Source organism: Panthera onca, chromosome A3 (genome assembly GCF_046562875.1).
Source record: "Panthera onca isolate mPanOnc1 chromosome A3, mPanOnc1 haplotype 2, whole genome shotgun sequence".
Lineage (NCBI taxonomy): Eukaryota > Metazoa > Chordata > Mammalia > Carnivora > Felidae > Panthera > Panthera onca.
The window spans coordinates 20504199-20521903 of NC_138341.1; the positions used below are offsets into that span (position 1 = coordinate 20504199).

General features: G+C 36.7%; 1 protein-coding gene across 5 annotated transcripts in view; it reads right to left on the reverse strand.

Moving 5' to 3' along the window:
* Positions 1-17705, reverse strand: part of ASXL2 (ASXL transcriptional regulator 2) — a 137226-nt gene that overhangs the window by 34251 nt on the left and 85270 nt on the right. For all 5 annotated transcript variants that reach the window (XM_060644938.3, XM_060644943.3, XM_060644942.3 and 2 more), the window contains one exon: positions 2854-2969. In XM_060644938.3, the coding sequence (XP_060500921.3) occupies positions 2854-2969 (116 nt within the window). The remainder of the gene's footprint in view (positions 1-2853; positions 2970-17705) is intronic.

Here is a 17705-nt window from a genome sequence, read left to right on the forward strand (position 1 = left end):
TTACAGGAGTGTAATAATACAGGAGTAGTAAACATGTTGTGGATTATCTAACAAGGTTTAGGAAAATACTTGCCTTTTCCTGTGGAAAAAAGCATCTTATACTTCTTAAAATCCTCCAAAGTATTTATAAAACTACAAGTGCTATTTTGTATTTTTATACAAAATAAAATATTGTATTTATTATCCAGGCAGACAGCAATTAATGTTATTGAATTTCTGAAACTCTTAATAAAAAAGCACTTTTGCTTTAAATACTTTAAGATCTACATAATTTTTAAAATTTCAATTATATAGAATAATACATGATTACGATCTTTACCATTTATCACACATAAAGCTAAACTCCCTTGACCATCACTCAGTCTTGTCCCTAATCTTCAGAGATAACTACAAACATCAATTTATTTTTCCATATTGAGCTTTTTTTTTACATTGACATTATGAGTGTATTTCTACTAAAAATATAATATTGTTTTGCAGATATGTATTTATTTTTTATCAATGGCATCATGCTCTACATGTTGTAATATAACTTCAGTGATTCAACATTATAGTGTGGTGATGCTTCCATGTCTATATATATAAAACAACCATATTACCAACATTTAATCTTGCATAATTGTCCAGCATATAGATATGCCATCATTTACATAAGGGATTCCCTAACTGATATATATTAGGCTACTTGCAAGTTTTTGCTATTACAAACTTTAACACAAATATTGTGTGTGTGTGTGTGTGTGTGTGTGTGTGTGTGTGTGTGTAATTGATATGTGTATTTATTTGTATTTTTCTAACCTAAGTTCCAAAATGTTCAAATGCTTAGTCATGGGATATGTGCTCTTAAAATTTTAATAGACAGGGGCGCCTGGATGGCTCAGTCAGTTAAGCATCCAACTCTACTGTGGCTCAGGTCATGATCTCATGGCTGCACTGTCAGTGAGGAGCCTGCTTGGGATTCTCTCTCTCCTTCTCTCTCTGCCACTCCCCTGCTCATACTCTATGTTTCTCTTTCTCAAAATAAAGAAATAAACTTTAAAAATAAAATAAAATTTTAACAGACATCACAAAATTTCTTTCTACAGTAATTTATATTCCGTCAAACTGCCATTAGACATTTTTCTACATACCTGCCAACGCCTGATATTACAAATTAAGTTCTTGTGTATACCAACTGAGGATAAAAGTAGTCTGTTAAGGTTCCATTAATTACTAGTGAGTTTGTATTTATAGATCATTTTGCATTTAAAAAATTGAAAGCTAGGTCTTTGAACAGCCCAACAAAATAGATGGATGGCTAAGTAGCACTGGGAAAAAAGATACATGATAAACGAACAACACTGAGGAACAAAAAGGACACATAAAAGAACGCTACACACAACTTTAAACAATTTTCTTTAAAGATTTTATCTATACCCAACATGGGGCTCAAATTTACAATCCCAAGATCAAGAGTCGCATGCTCTACTGACTGAGCCAGCCAACTGCCCCACAGATAAATACGTATTTTTAAAAATCAAGTGAGGGGACCCTGGCTAGCTCAGTGGACTGCTTGAGCCTCTGACTTTCGATTTTGGCTCAGGTCATGATCTCACAGGGATTCTTTCTCTCCGCCCCTTCCCCTGCTCAAACGCAGGCACCCACATGCTCTTTCTTGCTCTCAAATTAAGCAAACTTAAAAAATAATGAAAAATAAAAATAATATCAAAAATATCAATAATATCAAATGGACCATGTTTTAAGAGAAATTTCCAAAAAAACCCTTTTTCTAAAATTAGTTCAAAAAGCAGGAATCAAATGAGACCACTAAAAATAGATGAAACTGAAATGCTAGCACAATTTTAAAAAGTGAGATTTAAAAAATTTTCAAGAAAAAGATAATTTCTACAATTGTTTTCCAAAAATCTAGAAAAATATAGAGAGCTACCCAACTTATTTTATTATATTAGAACCATCCTGAGTCCAAAACTGTACAAGAAAACAACAAAAATCTTAAAAAAGAAAATTCTATAACGTATTCAAAAATAGGTAACGACATGTAGAGTTTACTCCAGAAAGCTAAGTATATGTTAACATTAGAAAATCTAGCCATGGAATTCTGTGTTTTAATAGATTTAAAGAGAAAAGCTACCTGATCATCTTAATAAATGATGAAGAAAACGAACCTAAAAAGTTCAACACCTATTCATAATTTAAAACAAACAGGGGCTCCTGGGTGACTCAATCACTTGAGTGTCTCAGGTCATGATCTCACCTTCGTTGGGCTCTGTGCTGACAGCTCAGAGCCTAGAGCCTGCTTCGGATTCTGTGTCTCCTTCTCTCTCTGTCTCTTCCCCACTCACACTGTCTCTCTCAAAAATTAACATTAAAACAAACAAACATGCACACAAACAAAAGCTTCTCAGGAAGTTAGGAACATATGAAGAGCTTTTTTTTTTTTAATTTAAATGTTTATTTATTTATTTGAGAGAGATCCAGGGAGGGGCAGGAAGAGAGAAGGAGAGGGAGAGAATCCCAAGTAGGCTCTGCACCGTCAGCACAGAGCCCAATGAGGGAGTCAATCTCACAAACTGTGAGATTATGACCTGAGCCAAAATCAAGAGTCAGACACTCAACCACTGAGCCTGCCAGTGCCCCACAAATGAAGAGCTTTTAAAACGTGATAAAAAGACTATCTACCATAAACCTACAACACAGAGGTACATATATTACTAAATCCAGATTGGGAAACTACATGAAATTTTTCCTTAAAAGGACCTAATGTCCTTTCAAGAAATTGTCAATGACTTCCAGAATCATGCATTTTTAATCAAGAACATAATACTTCTGTTAAACACAGACTAGCATGATTACCTGTTTTAGTGCCTTCTTGCTGTGCTTCTGTGATGGAGAAATGACTTTACCTGCTGGAATGGTAGGTGATGGGCAGCCTGACTGGGGAGAGGATGGTTGTGACAGTCTAGACGATACTAGTTGGGGGGAAATGACAATAAAAAAGGTGGTTATCAGAGTTGGTATCAAGCACCATTCCTTCCCCAATCATATGCTGCTACCTGTATTAAGAACTGTGACCAAACACTTTTGGGAAGGATCTTCTTTTTGGAGTTCTACTGCAACAGCCTCCCTTTTCAGTTTATTTCCTCAGAAAGCTCTAGTGAAGGATGATAGGACGGGGAAGGGATGGGTGTTAATATTCACTACTTTTCATTTTTTTATTTTTCAATAGATTGATTGAAGCAGGAAGAATATAAACCATGAGTCATCAAATTAGATAAAACTGAGAAAAGATTCTAGAGCCTGTTGTACAGTATGTGTGTCTTAAGGTAAATCTGATGACAACATGATACAGTGCAAGGGCCCTGGGCTGACAGAAAGGGTCCAGTTTTCCCTATTTTAAAATGAAGGCGATAAGGCCATTCCACCTCAAAAACTCTAGAACAGCTTTAATTCTTTTATTCCTTCATCTCTTAAATCAATAGTTTCAGGCCCACCAGTCAGTGTGAGAGGGTTGTAGGATACCTCTAATGGTAGCAATGGACGTTTGCACAGGGTATAACCCCTCTCTACTCATCACTACTTGTTTTATACCCCATCAGAGCTGAGCCAAACATCAGTCTTATGTGAATGAGGGTTTCCCCTTCAAGAGCCTGTCCTCTTCTAATAAATAGCAATTAGTTTTAGGTTCCGTAAAGTTCAGCAGTGCATGCAGCTCACGGCGAGAGATAACGAAACTGCTGATTCAGACCCTTTTATAATAAAAGAATAATTGCTGCCGCTGGTGATGACTCTGGAATAGTGTTGACAGAGTGCGTGCTTACTGACACCTTCTCCTTTCCATGGCAGCTGGACTATAAAGGCCTGGATAGCAAAATGGCATCCCATTTAGCTATGGCTAAAGAGCTTTAAGATACCATATAAAGTATGTTGGTAGGTAGCTACCTGATATAAAAGTGCAGAAGCATGCATGACTCATTGGAATACACAGGTTTGGAAAATAGCATTTCCATGGGTTCTCAGATGTCCTAACAAAGGAATACACAATAGATAACATTTCAAGAGGACAAGAGCAGATAATACTAAGAAGGTTGACTTGTCAGACTTGGTATTGGCTTTGCATTCCACCCTTATGACAGGGTTTATATATGGGAAAGAACTGACATACAGTAAGTGTGATGCTTAAAAAAGCTCACTGTAATCTATCATACAAGAATAAAATTGGGTAGTTCTTGAGATAACTGAGCAGCAAAAAGAAACCACATCCTCAGTCTACTTATGTGGACCAATTTTAAAAAATAACAGCTTTACTGAGATAAAGCCCCATACTGGTTAGCTGTCACCCCTGTTTCCCCTAACTATGCCTCTAATCCCAGGAGGTCAGTAATCTACTTTCTGTCCCTATGCACTTGCCTATTCTAGACATTCCATACAAATGGAATCAAACAATATGTGCTCTTTCATGACTGTTTTTTCCACTTAGCACGTTTTCAAGTTTCATCCATGTCAGAGCATGGATCAATACTTCCCTTTTATCACCAAATAATATGCCATTGTATGCACACACTGCATTTTGTTTATTCATTAGCTGATGATCACTTGGGTCATTTACGTCTTTGGCCATTCTGAACGATGATGTGAAGAACACTCATCAGCACAATTTCATGTTGGACAGATGTTTTCAATTCTCCTGGGTTCATATATTAAAGTGGAGTTGCTGGGTCTTACAGCAAGTCTATGGTTAACTTTTGAGGAACTGTCAAAATGTTTTCCAAAACGGCTATACCATTTTTATAATTCCACAGGAATGTACGAGGGTTCTAATGCTTGTCAACACCTGTTATTGCCTATCTTTTTCATTTGAACCGATGTTTTTAAAGGGACATAATGAAAATAAAGTTAAACACTATTAATATTTGACTGTGCTCACTTTCTCGTCAATGGTTTTCAGAAATCTGAAAATATGCATTTCCTTACCTACCTCAAATACTGCCTAAAAATAAACAGAAAACAAAATAATTCCCTTAGAGAATATAAGAATTCCATTTTGCAGCCTGAAAAAGGAACAATAAAAGCTATCCGTATTACCACGGCAAACTGTTTGTGAACTGTTCCCCCAAAAGGCAAAAGCCCTTTCTAACAAATGAAACCATAAACACGTCTCAAAGCCAGCCAAACTCAAAGCCAGCCAAAATAAATCACGAAAACTTCAGGACCCACCAAGTAAGGAGTATCTCCCAGATTTGACTTATGCCAAGTACTGGTCTCATAACGTATATGGAACTTTGTCCTAACTTTCATATGTTTAAGGCTCAGAACTACAAACAACAAACAAGATTTAAACACATGGTGAAAAACTTCCCTCTCAGATTGCGTTTTAGTGGCTACCTGTCTTCACACACAAGTTTATTAATAAGAACCAAAAGTAAGTATCTTGTGTGTATCTAATAGTGTGCTAGGTTCATGTGAACAGGATTTCACTGAACTACCCTTTAAGGTGGGTCCAAGTCCGCTTTCTATTCCCACCCAAACTCCTCCAATTCTCCCCTCAGAGATAACTAAGTAGTGTATTTGGGTTGGCATCCTTGCTGACCTTTTTCTACAAAAAGAAAAAATATGAAAAGATTTTTAAGGACATATATTTATGCAAAAATTTAAATATACACATTCTTCTGTATATTGTGAGATTATCTAAATTTTACATATCAGGAAATGTAATGAGTTTGCCAAAGGACTCAGACAGTAAGGGGCATAGCTAAGATCCAAACTGAGTATAGTTTCATTTTTTTATTTTTATTTTTATTTTGAGAGAGAGAAGAAAGTGTGTGTGTGCACAAGCCAGGGAGGGGCAGAGAGAGAGAATCCCATTGTGTCAGCACAGAGTCCAGTGTGGGGCTCGAACCCACAAACTGTGAGACCATTACATGAGCTGAAACCAAGGGACGCTTCACAGACTGAGCCACCTAGGCGCCCTGCAAACTAGTATTGTTTTCAGAATGAGTGGGTATTTGTTGTGAGCTGAATCGTGGCCACCAAAAAGCTATGTCCTAATCCCCAGAATCTGTGAATGTCACATTATTTGGAAAAAGAGTCTTGGCAGATGGAATTAAGTTAAGGATCTTGAGATGAGATCATCCTGGATTATCTCAGTGTCCTAAATCCAATGACACAGAGGACAGACAGAAAAGAAGGCGATGTGAAGACAGGCAGAGATTGGAGTGATGTGGCCACAAGGCAAGTAAGTCAGCAACCAGTAGAAGCTAAAAAAAAATACAAAAAACAGAGTTCTCCCCTAGAGCCTCTGTAGGGAGTATGGCCCTGCTGATACCTGATTTCAGACTTCCGTTCTCCAGAACTGTGAGAAAATAAGTTTGTTTCAAGGCACCTAGTTTGTGCTAATTTGTTATAGCAATCTCAGAAAAGTAACAGTATGTAAATTGATTTTAAAGTGTCATTGTCAATCCATAGATGTTTATATATTTGAGATGTTTAAATCAAAAACAATCATTGCAAATTTGGCACTCAGATTGTCCCCTTTTGAGTTAGTGTGAGAGCCTGTAAGTTGTAAACCATCTTTAGGACATGGCCTCAGCAGTAACCAACTGCTTCTCCTTGCTATCTAACAAGAAAGAGTCCGAGGCAACCTTGCATCTTTTTCTCCCCCAACTTGGATCAGCCACTTTTCCAAGGACCACTGGTATCTTTCAAATAGGAAATGGTATTAAAAGACCATGTGCTGCACCGAAGGGGGTAATCACTTGCTACAGGGTTACCACTGGTTCTAGGACTTTAATGGTTAGAACAAGAAAGGTCTTTTTTTTTTTTTAATTTTTATTTATTTTTAATTTTTTAATGGTTGTTTATTTTTGAGAGAGAGAGAGACAGAGTATAAGTGGGGGAGGGGCAGAGAGAGAGGGAGACAGAATCTGAAGCAGGCTCCAGGCTCTGAGCTGGCAGCACAAAGCCCATAGGGCTTAAACTCAGGAGCCATGAGATCATGACCTGAGCCGAAGTTGGGCACTTAACCAACTGAGCCACCCAAACGCCCCGAAAGTCTTTTTTTTAGAAGGAGAAAAATTCATGCACAGATAACAAATTTTAATTTTATGTTACAGGACTGTCACTTAACTTTTCTGATTTTATACTTCTATCACTTCCCTTCTTCCCTGATAACCCTGGTTCCTAATAACATTACTGTAATTATTAATGTTTTCCTAATATACATCTAGTTGCAAAGAAACTGTACCAATATAATTACTGAAAACAAGACTACTCAAATATAGTTTAAGATGTCTTTGTGTCTGGACTCCTACACCTAAGATAGATCCCAAACAACTTATGTATGTCATTATGCCAAAAATTTGACATATACTTCAGTTTGCTTTGTTTCATATTTCTAGAAAGTACACTTTAAAAACTTGGTTTAATTATGTAAAGCAATAAAACAAGTTACTTCCATATAAGCCTAGCTCCCTCCCCTATCTACACTACTTTATTACTTCTCTTCCCTTTTAGGAAATTGTATTAACTATCCTTCCATTTTTGTTTGCTTGTATTTTTGTTTTGGCGAAACCATAGTGTATATATTTTAATACTTTTACTTTTTTTTTAAGCAAAAAAAAATCTACACTGTAAGCTGTTCAAAATCTTGATTTTTTTTTTTAACTTAACTAATATATCCTGTGGAACATTCTAGAAGAGAATACAGAGATCTTCCACATTCCTTTTGTAATAGCTACACCGAATTCCACTGTACAGATGTACCATAATTTCTTCAACCAGACTTTGGTGAGTATGTCCATTCTTTCTTGTCTTTTGCTCTTATTACTACAATGTCTTCATCAGTGGTTCTTTAAGGTATTGTACCAAGAAAAACACCATCAGTACCAAAAAATCTGTTGGGAATGCAAATTACTAGATCCCAGTCTAGATCTACTGAATCAGAAACTTGGAAGGTGGGGCCCAGGAATCTGTGTCATAATAAAATCTATGTGATTGAGAAGCATTAGTCTTAAGCTATGCTATTTTGTATTGTCGACAGTGTCTGAGGATTGATTCTTAGAGGTGGGTTTGCTAAGTCAACGGATAAAAATACATGCTTCCAGAAACAACACTTTAAAAAGTTTTATTATTCTCAGGTTTTAAAAGGAGCTCACCCATGTTTTCTCCTTTTAGTACTCAGTTTCATGTTTTACATTGTATCTCTCGTTTGTTTGAAATTTATCATGGAGTATGGTGTGAAAAATGAATCCATTTTCGTCGTTTTGGAAAATACAGCTCTAAATTCCCTTCTCTATCAGACTTTATCTCCACGGATTCTTTTGTCAGATTCATAATTGCATGTGGCATCTACACACAGAAGCAGCTTTCCCCTTTTTTTGTTGCTCACTGTTCCAACGGCTTTCTCTTGCTTACTTGTGTTGGAATAGAAGAACTGAGACACTGGGCACCTTGTTCTTGACTTGTTCTAACCTAAGGGCAAGCCACTGGTGTTTCCCCATTAAGATGCTGGGTTTTTTTGACTAAGTTATTATGTTAAAATAGTATCCACCAATTCTCAATTTTATTGAGTACTGAATTTACACAAAGGCCTTTTCAGCAAGTACAGAGGTAAGATTTTCCATATTAGTTGTATCAATATGATAAAGTATAATGGATTTCCCAGTAATGAATCATACTTACAACCTAAAACCCCATTTTTTAAGGATATATACTTTTTTTTAAGTTTACTTATTTACTTTGAGAGAGGCAGCATGCGCACACAGCCAGCGTGTGTGTGCAGGATTTGAACCCACAGATCATGAGACCACAACCCGAGCCAAAACCAAGAGTCAACGCTCAACTGACTGAGCCACGCTGGCGCCCCAGGATATATAATTTTTTTAACATATGGCTGGATTCTGTATGTTAACCTTTAACATCTTCCCTCAATGTTCACAAGACAGCTTTGTACTTTGTGGAAAGTTTTAAAATTTTACTTCGAAAAAGAATCTGGATGACCTTTTTTCCTGCACTGGAATAGTTTTAAAAACATTGGGATTGTTTGATCTTTAAATATAGTCTGTGAACAATGAATTTCTGTTTAAGTATGTGTTCTTTTGAAGGGGAGCTCTTCTATATCCCTTTTTGCATGAAACTTTATTGTTTAGATTTTCTATCTCTACTGGGTTCAATTTTTATGCATCCTGTTTTCCTACAAAATCATCTCACTTCATCTGAGTTCTTAAAGCTTGTGAAAAAGTCTTGTGGTTTAAAACTTTTGTTTTGGTATTTACTTCAATCTGAATTTGTATATGTGTATCTTTTCTCTTTTTAAAGGTCAGTGAAGCTGGTCTCTTTTATTCATTTATTTTGAAACTGTTTCTATCATTGTCCCCCTCTCAAATTCAGTAATTTCCATTTTAATTCTTTTGCTCAGCTTTTTATTGCTTTACTTTGTTCTTTTTTCTAGCTTTCTTGGTTGTATGTATATTATTTTTATTTATTGATAAGAGGTATTCAATGCCCTGATTTGTTTCCTGGTAACTACTTTGGCTGTAACTCACCCAGATGGCCCTACATTAACTGATTTCTGAATGTTAAACCAGCCTTGTACACTTAGGATAAATCCTATCTGGTGGTGATGTATAATTCCTTTTATAAGTCATTGGATTCAATTTGCTAAATATTCTGTTGACGATTTTTGCATCCCTGTTCATTAGAGACATTGGTCTGTAGTTTTCTTCTCATGTCTAGTTTTGGTATTAGTGTAATGCTGGACTCACAGAATGAGTTAGGAAGTATTCCCCCTGCCTCTATCCTCTGCAAGAGATCATACAGAATTGGTATAATTTCTTCCTTAAATGTTTGGTAGAATTCATTAGGGAATCAAAGTGAGCCTGGTTTTTTTTGTTCTGGAAGGTAACTAATTACTGACTCAATTTCTTTAACAGGCACAGGCCTGTTCAGACAGTCTATTTCTTCTTGTGGGAGTTTTGACAGATTGTGTCTTTCAAGGAACTGATCGATCTCATCTAGGTTATTAAATCTGTGGGCACAAAACTGTTCAGAGTAAAAACAAGAAAAACTGTTCATAGTATCCCTTTATTATCCTTTTAAGTCCATGGGATCTTTAATGATGGCCTCTCATGTCTGATATTCATAATTAGCTTTCTTAGCTTCATTGATCTTTTCAAAGAATCAGCTCTTGGTTTCACTGATTCTTTTCTACTAATATTCTGCTTTCAATTTCATTGATTTCTGCTCTAATTCTTAGTATTTCTTTTCTTCTGCTTAGATTTAATTTAGATTTTATTTCCTCTTCTTTTTCTAAACTCTTAAAGTAGAGGCACAGATTACTAATTTGAGATCTTTCTTCTTTTCTAAACTAAATTTCCCTCTAACCCCTGCTTTCTTCACTGCATACCATGACTTTTGATACATTGTGTTTTCATTCTCATTCAGTTCAAAATATTAAAAAATTTCTTTTCTTCTTTGACCCATGTGTTATTCAAAAGTGTGTTGTTTCTTTTTCTTTTTTCTTAAAAGTTTTTGTATTTATTTAAGTAATCTCTATATCCCACTGGGGCTCAAACTCATAACCCTGAGAATCAAGAGTTGCATGCTCCTCCAACTGGGCCAGCCAGGTGTCCCTCTATTACTGACTCTTAGTTTAATTTCACTGTGGTCTGAGAGCAGACATTATATCATTCCCATTCCTTTACATCTGTTAAGACGTGTTTTATGGACCAGAAAAAACTATTTTCGTGTCAGTGGGAGAGTCAATCTTCTTAGGGATGTACTGGATGATATTAAAATTAAGAAACTGTATTCATCAAAATAAAGTTTTCAGAAAATAAAAAAGGCCACAAAGGAGAAGTTACTTACAAGATATACCTTCAATTAGGTAATATATGAAGAACTAAGGAAAAGATGACCCATGAAAAATTGAAAACACTGGAAAAGGCATTGCACAAAGGAGGCCATCCAAATGATTACTAATGAAAAGGAGTCCAATTCTGTTGGCCATGATGAAAATACAATTTAAAACCATAAGGGACACTATTACACAGTAACCAAAGTCTAAAATGTAAAAGACTGACCGTTGGTGAGCATGTGAAATATTAGTTGAACTCTCATACATTACTGGTATGGCTATAAAACTGGTACAAGCACTTTGGAAAACTGTCTGGTAATACACACTACACTTAATTCTGCTCCCAAGTATATACCAAAAGAAATGGGGGGGGGGGGGGGGGGGACATACACAAAAGCATTCACAATAAAGTTAATAAAATAGGCAAAAACTAGAAATAACCTGATGTTCATCAATGGTAGAATCGATAAATAAATTGAGGTACTGGGAAATATTTATAAAATAGAATACTCTTCAGTTTTAAGAATCTGATGAATAGGGGCACCTGGGTGGCTAAGTCGGTTAAGCGTCTGACTCGATATCGGCTCAGGTCATGATCTCACAGTTCATGAGATCGAGCTCCATGTTGGGCTCTGTGCTGATAGCAAGGAGCCTGCTTGGGATTCTCTCTCTCCCTCTCTCTCTCTGTCCCTGCTCTCCCCCAAAATAAATAAACATGAAAGAGAAAAAAATTTTAATGAAAATATTTAAAAATAAAAAAAATTTTTTAAAGGAGTATGAATAAGATACACAAGAATTTGGATGAAATCTTACAAGAGCACAGAGAGGGCCACTGGGGTGCTGACGCTATTTTGTTCTTTGATCTGAATACTGGTTCATGGTGCTGTCCCATTTGTGAAAATTCAACAAGCTGTATACTTACGATATCTGCACTTTTTTAGATATATATAATCAAAAATTTTAAAACAGGTAAAACTAATCTATACTGACACAAGGGGCAGAAGTTTTTGCGCAGTGGCTAGAGATGTCATAATGCCTCTGCAGTGGTAGTGAAGGATCATTATAGTTAATTATTTACTTATGGAGGTGCAGTTATTTTCCACTCTCATTTCAAAACAAGGGCTTGTTAAAGAAATACAGCATCCCCAACAGTTTCTAAGGTTGACGAATCATTTAAACCACTGCTGTTTAAATGTGGTCCAGCTAAACCATTGCTGTTCAAATACAGGTCTGCTACAAGAGAAATAACAACAGTGAGAATACGCATTTAGACACTTTCATAGAAATCTGACACTGGTGGGCCATTTTTTATATATTTTACGTAATTATCAGTGCACAAAGGATAGAGGAGGGGGGAGAGAATGGTCGTTTGTGATGAAAAGTTTGAGAATAAACCAGCTAGCTGAGGAGGGGAGGATGCAGGGTAGGGGGTGTACAGGAAGGGCTTGGGAATAGTGGCCACAGTCACAAAATAAGGAACCAAGATTTCCTAGGGCTATATCCTACAAGATGAACATATTAAGAATAAGACACTGTTTGAAAAATAAACATTAAGGCTGCGTTTTAACTTCATCAAGCCCCTGCTTATAATCTTTTTAAAAAAATGAATTACATTTATTTCTTGGTAGATAGTATGTGTGCTTGCACATACGATTTTTCAGTGCACAAATTCATGTGAAAGACACATATTTCTTGAGTTCTGAAACCAACACCAAGCAGTGGGAAAGCAAACCTCTGTTATGTTTTTTGCCTTCTCTCCATTCCAGCGTTTTCCGGGTTTCATAGATCCGTACTGATTAGCACTGGGACACCAGCGTGTTGGCCCAAAGGTCCCACAAGGCCTGAGACATGTTTATAATCCTAATCTTACAAAGTGGCATTTAGAGAAAAATAATCCCTCACACTTCTGTACTACCAGTTATACTTTTAACTTCAAATAAAACCAACTAATGTCACCAATTAATCTCATCCTGAATTAAGGAAATCTACTCAAAACAAATGATTTTCAACAGTAAAATGGAAATAAATTCTTTTAACCTATATACCAGTGAACAGAAATGAATTGAACTAACGTAAATGTAAAGGCCGCTTTTAGGAAACGGACTTGAGCAATGAATGCAGAGCAAGGCAACCCCTTGGCTGAATACAGACATCAGGCAACCCATCTCCAAACATCCACAGGCAGTAACTGACCAAGGGGTACTTACAACCAGGCACAGTTACCAAAAAAGGGAAAATTCCATACATCCCCATACCTCACCTTCCCCCCTTTAAAAACAGCCCCCAACCACTGCCTCAAGTCAGACAGCCTCTCCTCTAGGGTCCTGCCTGCTGCTCCCTTGCAGTGTGTTCAATAAACTCCTATCGCCTAGGTTCTGCCTCAGGTGAATTCTTTCAATGCCTATTGCCCCACATTTGGAAGACCCCATCCAATAGGAAGAGACATCACAATAAACACTAGTAAGTAGAAAAAACAAATCAAAGCTAGTATATTTAACTAACTGCAATTTAAATAAAAACTTGAAAGAAAAAAATAATAAAACAGAAAAACTAAGTGGCACCTGGGTGGCTCAGTTGGTTAAGTGTCCAACTCTTGACTTCAGATCAAGTCTCACGGTTCGTGGGATTGACCCACAACTGGGCTCTGGCACTGTCAGCAAGGAGCTTGGGATTCTCTCTCCCCTCTCGCTCTCTGCCCCTCTCTCTTGCTCACATGCATGTTCATGCACGTGCACGCACTCTCTTTCTCTCGTTCAAAAACAAACTTTATTAAAAAGAGAAATAAAAAAAATTTTTTAAAAGCTAGTATATTAACTCAGATCTTACATGGACAAAAGGATGAGACCAACAGCAAATGGACTATAAACAAAAATTTCGTTCCTCTTGGTATGTGGCTACAAACATTTGAAAGAGTCAGCAGGGTTGCTATTCTCTGATCCAGAATACCACATTTCTTAATCCTCCTAGTAAATTACTTTATGGGGCGCACTGGTTGCTCAATCAGTTCAGCGTCGGGCTTCGGCTCAGGTCATGATCTTGTTTCGCAGGTTGGAACACTGCATCAGGCTCTCTGTTGTCAGCACAGAACCCTCTTCTGATCCTCTGTCCCCCTCTCTCTGCCCCTCCCTGCTTGTACTCTCTCTCAAAAGTAACATTAAAAAACATTACTTTAGGGGCACCTGGGTGGCTCAGTCGGTTAGGCGGCCGACTTCAGCTCAGGTCATGATCTCGCGGTCCGTGAGCTCGAGCCCCGCGTTGGGCTCTGTGCTGACAGCTCAGAGCCTGGAGCCTGTTTCAGATTCTGTGTCTCCCTCTCTCTGACCCTCCCTGTTCATGCTCTGTCTCTGCCTGTCTCAAAAATAAATAAAAACGTTAAAAAAAAATTAAAAAAAAACATTACTTTATGCACACCAATACCTTATAAATAATGGAGACTAGCACTAAATATTAAGTCTGATCCCTACTTCTTTCCCGTACTTTCTTTCCACAAATCCCCTTTTCCACCCAAACTTTACTTCATCATATGGCTTCCTGAAAACACTGTACACATGCTGCTACTTTCTTGCCTTTATATATGTTTTTTTTTTTTTCATAATATATCCTGTATTCCTCAGAGGTTATACCCCCAATGGAAGGAAGTATATTAAAATATTATTCTAGGGGTGCCTGGGTGGCTCGGCAGGTTAAGCATCCGACTCTTGGTTTCAGCTTAAGTCATGATCTCATGATTTGTGACTCTGAGCCCCTGGTTGGAATCTGCACTTACAGCTGCAGAGCCTGCTTGGGATTCTCTCTCTTCCTCTCTCTCTCTCTGACCCTCTCCTGCTCGTGCTCTCTCTCTCTCTGTCTCAAAATAGACATTAAAAAAATTATCCTATAGCTTACACAAGCCGTAGTAACCCAGGTAAAGTTAACTATTCCCTTCTCTAATGCTGCCATGACATATATAAACACTTGTTACTTATTAAACTCATTTGCTAATTGCTTCTTTTTCTATCCTTCTAGCTATGGATAGGGCCCACACCTTATTCAAATTGGTTTCCCAAATACCTGGCAAATAATACATATGTACTGGAGAATGAATGAGTGTGGCAAGCATTTTAAATAGAGATAATTCTTTCGTTTTATAAATCAACTAATGGCCTAAAGAATACTTCCCAAGTATATCCTGACCTATTGGTACTACTCCAATGTGGACTGCTCAACAGCTTAAAAGCACTCGTATTTAGAGAACATATTCAGTATCTGATTAGAAACAAAAATGTTTGCTTTCTTATAAACACATAGATACAATATTAACAAATTCTGATAAAAAGATCAGCAGTTACTTACTATTTGATTTTTAAAACCCAGCAAACTAGTAGAGAAATGAGTTTTTCAGCTTAAGATTGTTTTCAGAAAAATATTTAAAATAAATTTCAGAACTTGAGGCTCATTAAAGCCAGTTTTATATAGTTTACTCAAGTAGTTTCAGATTGTTGGATAACTGGTACTACCCACTGAGTACGTGTTCAGAAAGTACTACTTTTCAGATATATTACATCATTGAGAATTTTCCATTTCAATGGATGATTATACTGAACAAGATCAAAAGGATACAGACTATCCATGCTAGATGCCTCTGAATTAGAGGCCTTAGCAAATAGACCCTATTTTCTTTTTTCCTGAAGATATTTGATGGGTCCCTCTGAAGTATCAGAAATACTATCAGAGAGGTGCCTGGGTGGCTCAGTCATTAATCATCCGACTTCAGCTCAGGTCATGATCTCATGGTTCATGGGTTCGAGCCCCGTGTCAGGCTCCGTGCTGACAGCTCAGAGCCTGGAGCCTGCTTCGGATTCTGCGTTTCCTTCTCTCTCTGCCCCTGCCCCACTTATGCTCTGTCTCTGTCTCTCCAAAATAAATAAATGGCAAAAAAAAAATTTTTTTTTAAGAAATACTATCAGAAATAATGAAGCAATAACATTACAATTGAAGCTTAGCTTCCTACAATTGAAGGATTAACAGCTGAAAGACTGATAACAACTGAAGTATCCAAACTGTTTTAATTTTCATCAACAGTAATCCTTCTCTTAAGGGAGAGTTCTTTTTTCACAATAGTTTTCTTTTGAGTAGTTTCATTTCTAGAAGTTAACAGACTTTTAGTTTTTTATGTACCCTCTTCCTACTCCAAGTGCAGTCTCCTTCAAACTTGGCAGGGTGTGGCTACGATTAATATTCGAACAATCCCCTAATCAAAGATGGAGAGGATACCTGGGTACCCTACCTATCCAAGTCCTAACAGTGGAGCCATCCTTAATATATGACAGAGCTAAAACCTCTGACTCAGCCACCAACCACACCAGAGAAGAAAGAGAACATCTCTCTCAAAGCTCTCTCTCTCCACATAAGTTAACTTTGCCCAAAGGAGTTTTTCTCCACAGTGTACTAATTTTTAAAGGAGACATTTCTATAAATAATCATCCTCATTTAGTAAACTTACATGTATAAATGATGTTATAGGGCAGGCATGTCTTTGGTATTTTAAATAACTCCAAACATAGTATTTGTCAAATTTCTGATTTAAAATACCTCTGCATAAGCGATAAAATTAACATTAGATCATGCCCCTGGAAAGAATCTGTAATTCCTTGTAAGTCAAAAGGTATATCTTACATAATTAATTTTTCTTTTAAGACATTTTAAAAGCAGGCCAAAATTTAACAAAACTTTTTTCTATCAGAAGATAAAAATAATACTTCTATCTTTGCTTCATGCTGCAATATTTGTATTTTATTTGGGGGAAAAGACAGAGACTTCACTTAGCTATGATCCTATAAAAAAAAAAAAAGCAACAAAAAAAGTTGACTCTAATCATTTTTTTCTAGATTTACTCCGCCTTACCTTGGCATGGAATCCCATAAAGCTCTTCTCTGAACATGGTTTCCTGTCTGACAATTAGGAACCAAAGCTATGAACTTCTAAGTTCTTCCACTTTACATGGAAATCAATAAACTAGTTTTAATATTGGACTGAATTTCAAAGTTCTGTTCTCTGCCTATTTGGCTGAAAGGTATACCTATTATCAAGAAAGGTTCTATCGATTTTCAACTAGAAGTACCAGTTCTGCTGTCAGAGCTCTTTATTTTTGTACATAAAAGGAAGTGGGTTTTGATACTATCTCAATGTTCTTCCTGTCTTACAATGCATTTGAAATAAAATGATGTCAGATTGAGAGTAACAGCCCTAAATAAGAAAACGGAATAGGCACAATTACTTTGCTTTCCCTTTATTAATAACTGTAACTGATTTAAAACTGCTCTGCTACATGTTGCTACTAGCACTGCTAACTACAAGTTTTCCACTTTCATTTGCACTGGACTACAAAAACATTCCCAGATTACATAATATACACCTAAAAATTTACCTATCTAAGCCATACGCCATATGTACGACCCATGAACGAGAGAAGCACTTTCTATGAGAAATGAAATCATTCTTCATTACTGGTAGCTCAGCAAAGAGTAAACATGAATTCCACATGACATCATGCGCCCCTCTTATCTTTATCTTCCAAACACCATTTAGCCCATTCTCCTCTTAGTTTACTGAACTTCCTATAATGAGAAAAGAGCTTTACAGAACATGTCATCTTAACGTAAACTGAGGATAAATACTCAATAATGTGATAATTTCTAGAAAAGCAATGAATACAAAGGCAGTTCAATAACAATTTATTTAGATCACAATTCTGAATTTGCTACTACTTCCCTGTTAAATATCTTCTATTATTATGCCAAGTATAGCACAAGGTTATGCTATTTTAGATCTATTAACCTATTAACAACGGGATTCTATCGCTATTTCTTTAACGTTT